This window comes from Esox lucius, chromosome 21, assembly GCF_011004845.1.
Source record: "Esox lucius isolate fEsoLuc1 chromosome 21, fEsoLuc1.pri, whole genome shotgun sequence".
NCBI lineage: Eukaryota > Metazoa > Chordata > Actinopteri > Esociformes > Esocidae > Esox > Esox lucius.
Genome location: NC_047589.1, coordinates 21,909,677 through 21,922,256, shown reverse-complemented (window position 1 = coordinate 21,922,256; position 12,580 = coordinate 21,909,677). Strand labels below are relative to the sequence as shown.

The following is a 12,580-nucleotide window of genomic DNA, read 5'->3' as shown; positions in this document are numbered from 1 at the left end:
GACACACACACACACACTCTCACCCCTCCACACCCTTGCACACAGACACACACACACACACTCTCACCCCTCCACACCCTTGCACACAGACACACACACACACACTCTCACCCCTCCACACCCTTGCACGCAGACACACACACACATGCATACAAACACACTCACCCCTCCCTTGTTATTATCTGAGATTTGTCAAAATACATTTCACACTAACAGGTATTTTTTGGTCTTCAAAGCCAGTTTTGATCTGCTTGACAAGTCAAAGCAGCTCAAATTCTGTGAAATCAGCAATGCCAGCCAGGCCTTTTTATTGCTCTGAACACGCCTCTTCCTGAGCTACACAGGACTTAAGCTAAATTAATCAAAGCCTAGTACATTACCTGCCATACTTTGAAGTGGTAATTGCAGAATAGCTTTTCTTTGCTGTGCTGGCGTTGCTGTCTCCCAGCCCGCCTTGCCATTGTGCCTGGTCCATTTGTTGTTGTGATGTCAGTGCTGTGGTGGCAGGAGCCCCGGTCCTCCTCACACGCTCCCCAGGCTTTTACTGAGCGAGCTCCCCTCCGAAGCCCTGTTACAAGTGGCTCCTAGTCTCAAGACGGCCGATAATCAGCACAGCTGACCTCTTAAATGAATACGTTTGTTGATACGAGGTGTTATTTTTTTTTCTACACCCACAAAGCTGCAGGGTTTTAAACTCTGCTAACTCTGTCAAATGTCACCCGGTTGTAGCCAGTTGTCTAATGATTAAGTGTGGTGATCTCAAACCTGCCCCAACCTTGGCACGAGGGGATCAAATTTCAGCCCCCTCTCAACCTGCGGTGCCGGGCTAATTAAAATGTATTTTCTCCAGGCGACCACTTCAGCCCAGAGGGCAGGAATAGCAGTTGAAATTCTTGCTCTTAAGATATTGCATTAAATTTATTGTAGAGACACCCAAGAACATTGCGGTTTATTTATCTCCTGTGTTTTTCTTCTTTTCTCTCTATCTTGCTCCCTCCTTTTCACTCTCTCCACTTTTTTTTATTGTGATCATCACTCTGGAATTCACACTTTCTTTGGCAAAGGCTGCACTATGAAAACCAATGTAGCTTTTATAGGGGCCCTACCCCATTTACTCCATCCTGGGCTCAATATCTTTTAGGTGTAGGAGAGATGAAGTGAGGAAGAGAAAAGAGAGATGGAGAGCGACAGAAAGCAATTTTTTTCCCTAGTGAGCTAGTGAGCTCATTAACATATATCAGGGAGTATTTCACAACTTGTAGCTAGCTGAAAACCTAAGCCCACCCAAAGGCAAGGCAGCACCAGTTGACAGGACGAGAGAAAGCCAGCCGTTAACACGTCGGGAGGCTTAACAAATAATATCAGGCACTGAAGTACCTCTGCATGTGAAATATTTAAAACCCACTTCCTAATTCCATTCTGACTGTGTTTCTGGCAGTCCATGACTAGTCTGAATAAAGCCACATTTAACCTCTTCTGCAAACCCCCGCCCCACCTAAAGAAAAGTTCTTCATCTGCGTAGTCTTGTGGAGGTTATGTGCAGTTTGGGTGTCCTTTTTTCCACACAGGCCGGCAGATAGCCTAGTGGGCTGTTAACTGGAAAGTTGCTGCTTCAAATTCCCCCCGCTTACAAGTTGAAGTGTGTTTTGTCGTGCCGTTTGAGCAAGGCACTTAACCCTAACTTCTCCTATAATTTGCTCTGGACACCGGGTTCTGCAAAACGACAAAAAAAGGTTTTCATGTAATGGTAACGTGTGATGACCATTAACCATGTGATCCCCTGTTTCCTGCTCCAACCACATCCTCATGTGCCTCCGCTCTGATTTGTGTCTCAGCCCCAGCAGAAGGAGCCGATCAACAAGATGAATGGTTTGAGACCCGGTGTGGGCGGGGAGCAGGGTGACAAACGGGCCACGACGGCTCAGGCTGCAGGGCCGGGGGACCATCTCTCACCAGAAGACATGGAGGAGTATACATTCTCCCTACAGTGAGTCTCGCCAGTCATTATCTAACTTCCAGTGCCATGGAGTCAACTTTATGGGGGAGATGTTGGTGACCTGGAGGAGATGTTGTTTGACCTGGCAGAAATAGAGCCGTGGCAGCCATAGGCCAACGCGGACCATCGCTACTATAGTGAAGACACATGCATCTTTAAACGAAATGCTCCAACTGTCTTACCCTATCCGATATCAACAATGCACTTAATTAATTGATTGTTTATAAACCATATAAATGTTTGTTTTTTTTTGCATTAAAATAGTGTTAGGGCTGTAATTTTGATATCACAGATTGCGAGGACTCGCCTTTATGGCTCTTATCCTGTCACTTTGGACTGATTCCAGTTCTCCATACTGTCCGTCTTAATGAAGAATACCAGCTTTAAGTACAGCAATGTAAACCAAGTGGGGTTACATATCTTTATTTAGAGAAGTGATCTCCGAGCCCATGGTACATTCAGCATGTGGTTAGATAGATCATCTTTTAGATAGTTAGAGATGGAACAACATACAAATGTCCCTGGATGGTTAGTTGTTTATTACCATTATCATACCGTCACGATGCAAACTGAATAAGGCTTTTGGCCAGGTGTTTTATAATTTAATCACAAAAAGCTCAGGATTTGTAACATTGTATAAAACACCTATGCCGTGGTTGAAGAAAAATATTTTCATACCCATTTAATATTACTTTAATTGTCTATTGCTTATCTGAAAAGGTTTTGCAGGTTTTTATTTTAGGTGAACATAAATTAATACACAGCATTTCTGCAACCATTATTACAATGAGAGGGAAAGTCTCACCCTCTCTTGGGATTAAAAAGAGGGCCAGTGTTTCGAAATGTTTGGGTATTTTGTAATTTCTAGCTTCTGGTGGCATATTAAACAAGATCAGAGACTATACCCTGGCATTTTCCGAACACACTGAGGGAATTCACATGATTGCCCCACTACAACAAAAACAAAGCAACACATGATGATACAATACCAAATAAAGGAAAAAGGAAATGGATAATTACCTTCTATAGGCAGACTATACAAAGCATAAAGTTTAATCCGTTTTATCATATAGTACTACTTTTACTTTAAAACAGTTTGTTTCTTAATGTTTTTTTAATTTATAATGGGTGGAACACTTCACAAGTTGTCCATTATTAAACAATAAAGCACAAGGGTGTGGTATATGGTCAATATACCATGGCTAAGAGTGGTTCTGACATTGTATCGTGGCCTACCTGGACACAGTCGTTGGCAATATACCACAACCCCCGAGATCCCTTATAGCTATTATAAACCAGTTACCGACTAGAACAGTAAAAAGTGATGTCATACCCATGGTATAACCACGGCTATCAGCCAATCACCATTCAGGTGATTTGAGGCCCTTGGTTTATGCCCTTATAATGCCCTTATGCCCTTGACAGTTGGTCCTATGTGTGAGTATGATCTGCGTGTGTACATAGTACACAAACTTCAAGCGGTGCTTGTTCACGTTACATCTTAGCAAGCGCAGACACTAATATTTTCTTTCCCATTGAATCCAAACAGTCCTGCAGGTGTTTTTAACTGGGCTGGTCATGTCTAGCACCTGAGGTCTTTACCGTCTGGCGAACGAGCATAGCGTTACGGTGTTGTCAACTGTTCTGCTCTTACTGTAATGATGTCATCGGTACTATCTCGTTCAGGAGCTTTGGGTTATTTGCAGATTGTGTACATTGATATTGGGGGGATTGAGGGATATTACTGCCATCTAGAGAGCCACAGGAGACTGAAACCGCTGATCAGTCTTGTTTTCAAATGATGAAAATCTCTGTAAATCGCTGAAAACACAAGATACTGTATCATGATATTTAATTTAACTTCAGGTTTCACATCCTCTTGATAATAACCTGTTTGGTTTACGCAGGCACTTTGATTAAGTGTAAACAATATTATTAGAACAATAATTAACACATTACACTGCACCATCATGTACTGATGCTGACATTTCCCTTTAAAATAAAACACAATGCTGGATATTAATTCCACAAGAATAATGGACATTCACGGGTGAGCACACAAGCTGTGCATCACCACTAAGGACAGATAGAAGATTGACTGTTCATCTTAATGAATTACAGAAAAAAGAAATGACTTACACCTTCTGGCAGATTACAGATTATAAAATACTTTGAAGGTTGTGTACTGTTCGTAATACAGCAGCGCCTACATAAATAATGTTTTACATTTGAAGTTTTTGCTCGATGGGGCAGTATCTGGTTCACCTTTCTCTTTCTTACAGTTTTGATTATATTCTCCTCATTTTATCCCCTCTGATTTGCATATCAAAAGTAAGCTGTTGGTTGCCAACCTCAAACACGACTCTACCCAAAACATACGTGGCACGATAATAACCGTAAACCACAAATTACAATTTCAAAGAAAAACACAATGCTCTATAGTGCAGGTATTGACAATAGCAGTCAATTCCAGGCAAATGAAAGGACTATGAAAATAGGCCAGGAATGATTTTCATGAGGTATTCCTGCTTGGTTGATATGTTTGAAGAAACATGAAAGACACATGCCGTCCCTTCACCTTATTTGAAGTAACCACCTTTCTCAGAAGAATGTGAGCATAAAATCACTATTTGATTAGTGTTGTAATTTGATTTGGATAGCATTGCAATTTTCTACTGAATAGCACTGCGGCAAGTTTTGCTAAAGTAAACATATTTCACCTGACTAATACCGTATTGACTGACCACAAGCCAAAGCAACTGTTCAACAGAGCAGTAAGTCCAGAGTGAACCTGTATTTTTTTGAGGGTGTCAGATTAGGAATCCTTTTTTTTATATATGAATGAAACGGGAATATGAAAGTGTTGCCTGCAATTGCTTACCGTCTCAGTCACTTTTAGAATGACCAATCCAATATCGTCACTAGGACCGGGTTTCCAGGACTTTAGCCCTGAATGGGTTTGGGTCAGAATCTTGTCCGCTATGGGGATAGTGTATAACAGGTTGCAGACTGAACATGCTGTTTAGCTCATATAGCTGAGGTTAGGTCTTACAACTCCCATACTACCAACTGTTATAATGTTCAGCGATTGCCATGTGTGATCAAAAAATTTTCAGCACCATTTGTATTAGGAAAAAGCTAAAGCGGTGGTTTGAGACAAGCATCGGGACTATAAGTAAAAAATGTATAAATCAATGCCAGATACAATCATTTCTTTTAGTTACACTAAGCCTGGGAAATGTTAGATTGAGCCGAGTGATCATGATCGTTTGTCTAGTTTGCTTATTACCTGTTCAGCAGGCCATTGTTATGTATTGCTGTAAAATAAGAACCTGGTTACAGTGGACAAAGAGTTAGCAGAAGACAGGCTGGTGGTGGAAATTGTGGATTCATTTACGTCCACGACACGATGGTCCTCATAAATGTATACAACAGAATTAGAAGTTGTGTGGAATTCAAACTGTCCGTAGATTTAGACATCAGCCTTCCAAAGAAATACCAGTCATCAGGCAAAACTGAATGCACTCACCCTAGCACTGGAAATAACGGTTGTGAATGCATCGAAATTAGCAGTTAAATCCAATGCAATATGGTACATATCTTGGTGCACAGGCCCTCTGCTTGAAAATTTTATGTAGAATTTAACTGAAGCTTTATCACAAGTGCTGTAAAGTTTGTGAGCTCAACGAATAATGTGTCCACTATAGAGAATCCAAACATCATGATTGGAAGCTTGAAATAGATATACTTTTATTTGCATTTAAATAGGCCGTTGAACAGAAATGACCTCAACCAAACAATCTGCTGTAATGGGACATTTTATAGATTATTAATAATTGTTCTTCTTTTGGCTAAAACTCCAAATGTTTGGATTTAAAAAAAGATCTGACAATTACGATGAATGTATATATTTTAAAATGTTCAGGGATTTGTGGACATATGACTTTTACTATTTAAAAATAACCACCCTATTTTGTACATATTCCCCTACCTATTTCAAGGAACCATAAGCATTGGGAGAGGTTTACATAATCTCCAAATTAAGAACTGTGTTTAGTATTTTGTTGCATATCCTTTGCAAGCACGAACTGCCTGAAGTCACTGACCCGTTCTTGGTATCTCTGGTGATGCTCTCCCAGGCATGTACGGCCGACATCTTCACTTGTTTTCTGGACTTTTTGCATTACATTTCATCAACAGAAAATTAAAGGCAAGTTGAATGGTTTTTAAATTTGGAGATTGACTGGGGCAGTCAAAAACATTCCAATTTCGGGCCTTGAAAACTAGTTGCTATGGCAGTATGATTTTGGTCATTGCCTTGCTGTATAATGAAACAGATGGTTTGAAGGCATTTGCTTGCGTTTGCATGTGTTTCTGTACACTTCAGAATTCATTCTGCTGCTGTTGACTTTAATTGACATCGCGTTTGTCCTCATTTTAACAGACACCAATAGCAGACTCCAAAGGCAATTGCAAAGCCTAGAATCAAGACTGGAGATTGACCACTCTCTTATGACTGCACAAATGATGTATCTGATTAACCAGAAAAGTCTGTCAAGCCAGTTTTCCCAGTTGAATGCAAGGACTATGTATAAGTGTTGTCATTTCTGAAACCAATATGTACACAATTACCCTGAAATAAAAGCTGTTTATCTACTTTGTAACCTCAAGATCTTCACCACAATAGCCTAGTGAAAAATGACACACTTTAGGGTCAATACGTTCTTATGCTGTTGATGGCTTTTATTACGTCGTGAATGCATGTGTAAGGCCGGCAGGTCACCTATTGGTAAAAGCGTCTGACCAAAAACCGAAACATGGCTAAATTTAAGGTTAAAAAACCGGTTCCTCTGTCTCTGAGCCAGACAGTTAGCTCTAATTGTGCCCAGTACATCACTGCAAATAAGAATGTGTTCCTAGTCAACGTACTTGCTAACGGTCTTGATGCCTGCAGTTGTGGAGCGTGCATGCTAAACGTCAAGCAGCTGATGGTCGTTGTGGTTGTCTATAAACAGCAGGCAGGCATCTCACAATGAGTTAAAAAAACTATTGTGGAAAACAGTGTGGAATCAGTGTGACCGGAAATGATAGAATTTCACTTCATTATACATTCTCCTCATCTGTGTCCATGCATTTGCCCAATGCTATAATGCCAGTGTCAGAGTATTCTGTCCTTTTTCATATTACCTTGTCAGCCCTGGTTTTTAAGGCCGAGCCCCAACTTTTCAGAAACTCTGGGGATGCCCCTGTTACCAACTACAAAGAGCCTTATAAGTACTGAAAAATGTCTCTTTTGTGGAAGGGGTTATCTTTTTCAGTTTTTTGAACATTTGCATTTGAATGGGACTCAAACAGGGACTGTACTTATATGGGAACAGGCCTCATTAGTCAACTGCATTGATCAGGACTACGGCTCCTTACAGAAAACATGCTTGTCCACAATCTGAAATGTGTTTTAGTATTTCCTTTTGTTTGTGCATATTTGTGCATTAATTAGACTGCTGAATGTGTCTCATCAATGTCTCAGCAACTAAATAAATTTTTTCTCTCGTTTTGGGGAAACCTGTTTTAATCAAACTCACTCTCACATAACAATTAGATCTAATTAGCCCAATTATCAAGACTCTAATTACACTGAAATGTACCCCCTAAATCTCATATCAATTATATCTGTGACTTTCCTGTTAGAGGGAAGGGAAAGAGATAAGGCAAGTGTAACGACACCCTTTGCCTCCAGAGGCCAAACCATGATGCCACTATCTCTACTGTACATCCACTCTGTGCTAAACTGGTAGACTCTACTGTCTCATAGCATTGTACAGGCTTGTTTTCTTATCGCTGCTTGTCATTCTCTAATTCTGGAATTAAATGGTACCACTAGGGTGCATTATATGTTAGTTGTTACTGTTTGGTCAGCTTTAGCATTAAGGTTATTTTCTATGCATTTCATTTATATTATTGGAGCTGTAGCAAGCACTCTTTGAAAGGCAGCTATGTCATGGTTGGTTAGAGGACTCTGATGAGTAATACTGTCTTTATGATCCATTAGCACGTAGTTTAACCACAGTGCGGGGTCTCTGTTGGTTCGGTTCTCCATTTATCTTCCGTTCATTCAGTCTTCCATCAATTTAACGGTTTCACTGGTGCGGGACAACGCCAAATGTTGCATTCTGGCAGTCCACAATGGCATCAAGGAAATCTCTGTCATTTATTTCTTTTCCTTTGTGAGAACCGCAACTGTTGTGATTGTGGACTGTGTGGAATCACCGGACGCCGGGAACACAGTGACCCATTTTCCCCTCCAGCCTGGTGGCTTGTAGGTCCATGATGCTCTTCCTCCCGTTCCCCTGGCTGGGCATGGCGAGGTGCCACTGTGCCCGCCTCTCCGGCTGCCTGCACGTCCACAAGAGAAGCAGGCCATGTTGCGGGGTCAGGAGTGGAAACGGGATAGGGGACAGCACTGTGTGGCTTTACCGTTGGAAATGAAACATTTAATTAATATGGTTTAGGGTAGATTTCTGCTGTACTGTTATTTCACTTTACTTTTGAAATGATAGTGTTTTCCTTACATTTCTTTAGAATTCCTGAAATGTAACTTGTTCAGTCACTGAATAGCAATTTCTATTAAATAACTGTAAAAAAAAAAAAAAAGAAAACCGAAAAAATGAGACTGATGTAATCACCGGTTGTAGAGGAATCGCTGTAAGAGAGCAGAGAGGCCGAGACACCTGAAACAACAGCGGGCAGCCTCAACAATCCCACATTCTGCGCTACTCGCTCGCTTCCCAAACTTTCAGGGGTCAATCAAATTTGACATAATCCTCGGTGGAGTTGTGGGTAGAGGTGGTGTGCGGTCAGCCACCCCAGGTTGCCCGGGCCCTTCACTGCAGCCGAGAGGCAGGAAGCGGAGCGGGATGTGTCTGCCGTGGCCCTTACCGTGGCCCCTACCGTGGCCTGGGCGCACATTGCCTTCGCCTCTCCGGGTCATGCTAGAGGTGGCTCCCTCTTCACGGAAATCCGAGCTGTCAGCTGGATGACAGGCAGGCCCCTGCCCTGACACCATTGGCCCATCACCGTGAAAGTGGGCGTACGATCAGTTGAAGGCCCTCCTAGGCCTGGCAAGAGAGAGAGGGATTGAACATGAAAGACGGACCTGGAAAGAAAAGAGGCGTGCAGAGTGCACAGAAGGCCGGGGCAGAGGTGATGCTGTGGTACCACTCTTTTCCACTTCATTTGTCTTCACATGTTCCCTGGATGACTTGAAAAATAAAAAAGATTGCCAAATCAATAAACATCCCGAAAAGTTTGACTCATTGGACTAGTTCCCTGAGTTCTTTTTTTTTTATTTTATAGAACAATAAATTACACTTGGAGGGAAGTGACTTTTACATGACAGACGCACACTAACTAATGTACTGTAGTACAAACATACAGTACTTGCAACGACCTCATCTTGTCCAAACAAACACAGCCGTGACTTTCTATTAGAAAAACATGACTGACGAGCTGGTCTTCTAATAAGCTGACAAGCTGTTACCGTTGATTTTATCAGCCATCTGATAGACATGTTTGTGTGTCTAAACATGATGTTGGCTGACCATTTTGGCCATTGTCAGTTTTAGCCAAAGCACGCTCTCTTAGTGATTGCTTGGCGGTTGACCTGTTGTTAGCCTTTCCTAGCTATTGGACTAAATTATTTCTATTGGCATGTGTGGCACAAATTTTTTGTTGTGGATTCTATTCAGTCATCTTTTCCCACACCTGTTTGTTATGTGAGTGTGTGGGTTTTGCATGGATGCTAGGAGTCGGTTGTCTCTTTCCCCTTCTTTGGCTGGTGAAGAATGACACCCATACACACAAATGTTTCTTCCCTTCTGGGTCCCAGAATATTTTTTTTCACATTTTCCCAAACTTATCCTGATTCTGAGCCTTAACTTAACCCTATCCTTCAAAACATGATTTTTTCCTGGTGGGGACCAGCCCAACACCATGTCCTATCTCCACCACCTCTTTAACACTAGAGAGAGTGAGAGGGCAATGTATTATTAAAATATTAATAATACATTATTGTTTACTGTTCTTTTTCCCAATTATTTAATGAAATTAATTTTCATTGGTACTCACAACTGTCATCTTATTTCTACTATGACATTTTTATTTCCTTAATATCTCACTTACATGTATTGCTTTGTTCAATAACAATATATTGTATACATTGATGCAATATTCACGCAATGTTTTTTTCTGCCAATAAAGCAATTTAAATTTGAGTGAGGGAGAGAAATCGAGAAAAAGGAGGAGAGAGAGAGAGGGGGAGAGGGAGAGAGGCTGTGACGGTCTTTTGACACGCCAGCACACCTACCGGGAGTGTGTTAGGAGGCGTGGCGCACCTACCGGGAGTGTGTTAGGAGGCGTGGCCTTTATGGCACACAGCCGGACTACCACTACCTCTCTGTATTTCTCTCTCTCTCCCTCTCCTCTCTGTATATCTTTCTCTCTCCCTTTCCTATCTGTATATCTTTCTCTCTCCCTCTCCTCTCTGTATTTCTCTCCCTCTCCTCTCTCTCTCCCTCTCCTCTCTGTATTTCTCTCTCTCCCTCTCCTCTCTGTATTTCTCTCTCTCTCCCTCTCCTCTCTGTATATCTTTCTCTCTCCCTTTCCTATCTGTATATCTTTCTCTCTCCCTCTCCTCTCTGTATTTCTCTCCCTCTCCTCTCTCTCTCCCTCTCCTCTCTGTATTTCTCTCTCTCCCTCTCCTCTCTGTATTTCTCTCTCTCTCCCTCTCTTCTCTGTATTTCTCTCTCCAATCCTATCTGTCGGTCTGTGTCTCCTTTTCCTCTCTCCTCTCTACCTCCCCCCTCCTCTCTTTCTCCCTCTTCCCCCTCCTCTCTTTGTGGCTCCTCTCTTATGCTCTGTCTTTCTCTTGCATCTCTCTCTCTTTCATTGCTAGGTTCTGTCCCCTTTCACACGCTGTCCTGCAGTTACGAAGATGAAGTCACGATGAGAATGAAGCCCATGTTAAGTACTGATGCCATCCTCCAGGGGCCTCCCAGAGTGCCCTGCCCAAATAGATTTCTCCGGACCACTTATGATTATTTGTTTTCCTTGCCTTAATCGGATTGGTTATTAAACTGCTGCCCTATCACACCACAAAGCACTGGATACTGTTTTAAAGGTCAGAATTATACTTAGCTAGGCGATGGAAAGCAACCTGCTTGGTGTATTTATTTATTTTTTATAAGGGGTAAGGGAAGCCCCTCGTTGGTTTGTTGATCCCTGGTGCCAATTCTAATGTTTCCAGCTCTGTTTATGGATCGCTATGGGACCTGCCATTTCCACGTTTTAATCCTTCCCATGCTAAGTTAGTCAAGTCTATAAAATGCCACATGTTGCATTTTTGTTTGAAAAACACTGAAGTATGGCTACCTCACATACACAAACAGGCTGGTTGTCATGTTTTTTCCCCACTTTTTTTTGGCTTCAGCAATACCTTTCTGACTGTTATCTCAGCCAGAACTATAACATCCAGTGCTATCTTTTCATTGCCTCGCATGTGAGTGCCTCCTCCCTGCATTAAAAAGACCTGGGCAGCTATTAGTCAAACAAGGCCTCCTAATTAAGTGGAACACATTTGTTTGCTACTTTTGATTAGGTTAGAGAACCCAGACTCGCAGTTCTTCTCAACAGCAAATAATTCAGCTCATTTGGCAGTATGGGATTATACTATTCTAATTATATGATGTACTCCAATTCTACAGCTGAGTCATGAGGCCATAATTCTCTTTTACTATACCCCAAATACCTACTGCTTTCGCATTTTCTCAATGAAAATAATTTATGTTTATCTCAGTTTCCCAGCATCCTTTAAAGGGGGCAGCATATAAATGCAAAGATGCTTGAGTAATTGTAGCAGTTCAAATTGAAAAAAAGCTAAAGTTAAACCTCTAGAAAATGTTAAGTACTTAAAAGAACAAACAAATAAAGCTTCTCATAAGACAATATCAAAATGACTGAATGACTGTATCTAAAGCCCTGTGGGCTTGCTGTTGTTATTTTTGTAATGTGCTTCTTAGGTGCTTTTAGAGAAATACCACCTCTGCTAAAATGCATGTTTAACATTTCATAAATGTTATTGTAGAGAGTGCATTTAGGATGTTCACAATATTTTTGATTAAGAAGGCTTGATTAAGAATACCACCTACTGTCCATAGGTAACTCCATCTCTATGAAGGCTTGATTTGTGCTGGGTGATGTCATGTCGTGTCATGTCGTGCCCCCTACAACATGTTCCTACTCATTGTTAGTAGGATGGGAAAAGGCTTTTGGAAACACTGTGCCCTTGATTTGACTGAAACATTCGGTCCAAGCTCATGGTTTACCAGGAAATGTTTTTCCTAAGATTCACATGGTCAGAATCTCCCCTCCTATGCCATGTTTATTCTACTGTCAATAAGGTCATAGGTCATGATCTTAGTTTACTCAGTAGAGTAGAAATTAAATCCCACTCTATTGCGTGTGTGCTATGCACTGAAACGGAGCCCAGGGCTGTTGAAGAGCGGAGTGACGACCCTTAACTTAAAAAGC

General features: G+C 41.6%; 1 protein-coding gene across 3 annotated transcripts in view; it reads left to right on the top strand.

Moving 5' to 3' along the window:
• The window catches only part of ofcc1 (orofacial cleft 1 candidate 1), an 88,034-nt gene that overhangs the window by 39,884 nt on the left and 35,570 nt on the right, over window positions 1–12,580 (top strand). For all 3 annotated transcript variants that reach the window (XR_004575035.1, XM_034289209.1, XM_034289210.1), the window contains exon 13: window positions 1,836–1,987. Coding sequence is in view for 2 of the 3 variants with exons in the window: in XM_034289209.1 (XP_034145100.1) it covers window positions 1,836–1,987 (152 nt within the window). In the remaining variant the exon portion in view is untranslated. The remainder of the gene's footprint in view (window positions 1–1,835; window positions 1,988–12,580) is intronic.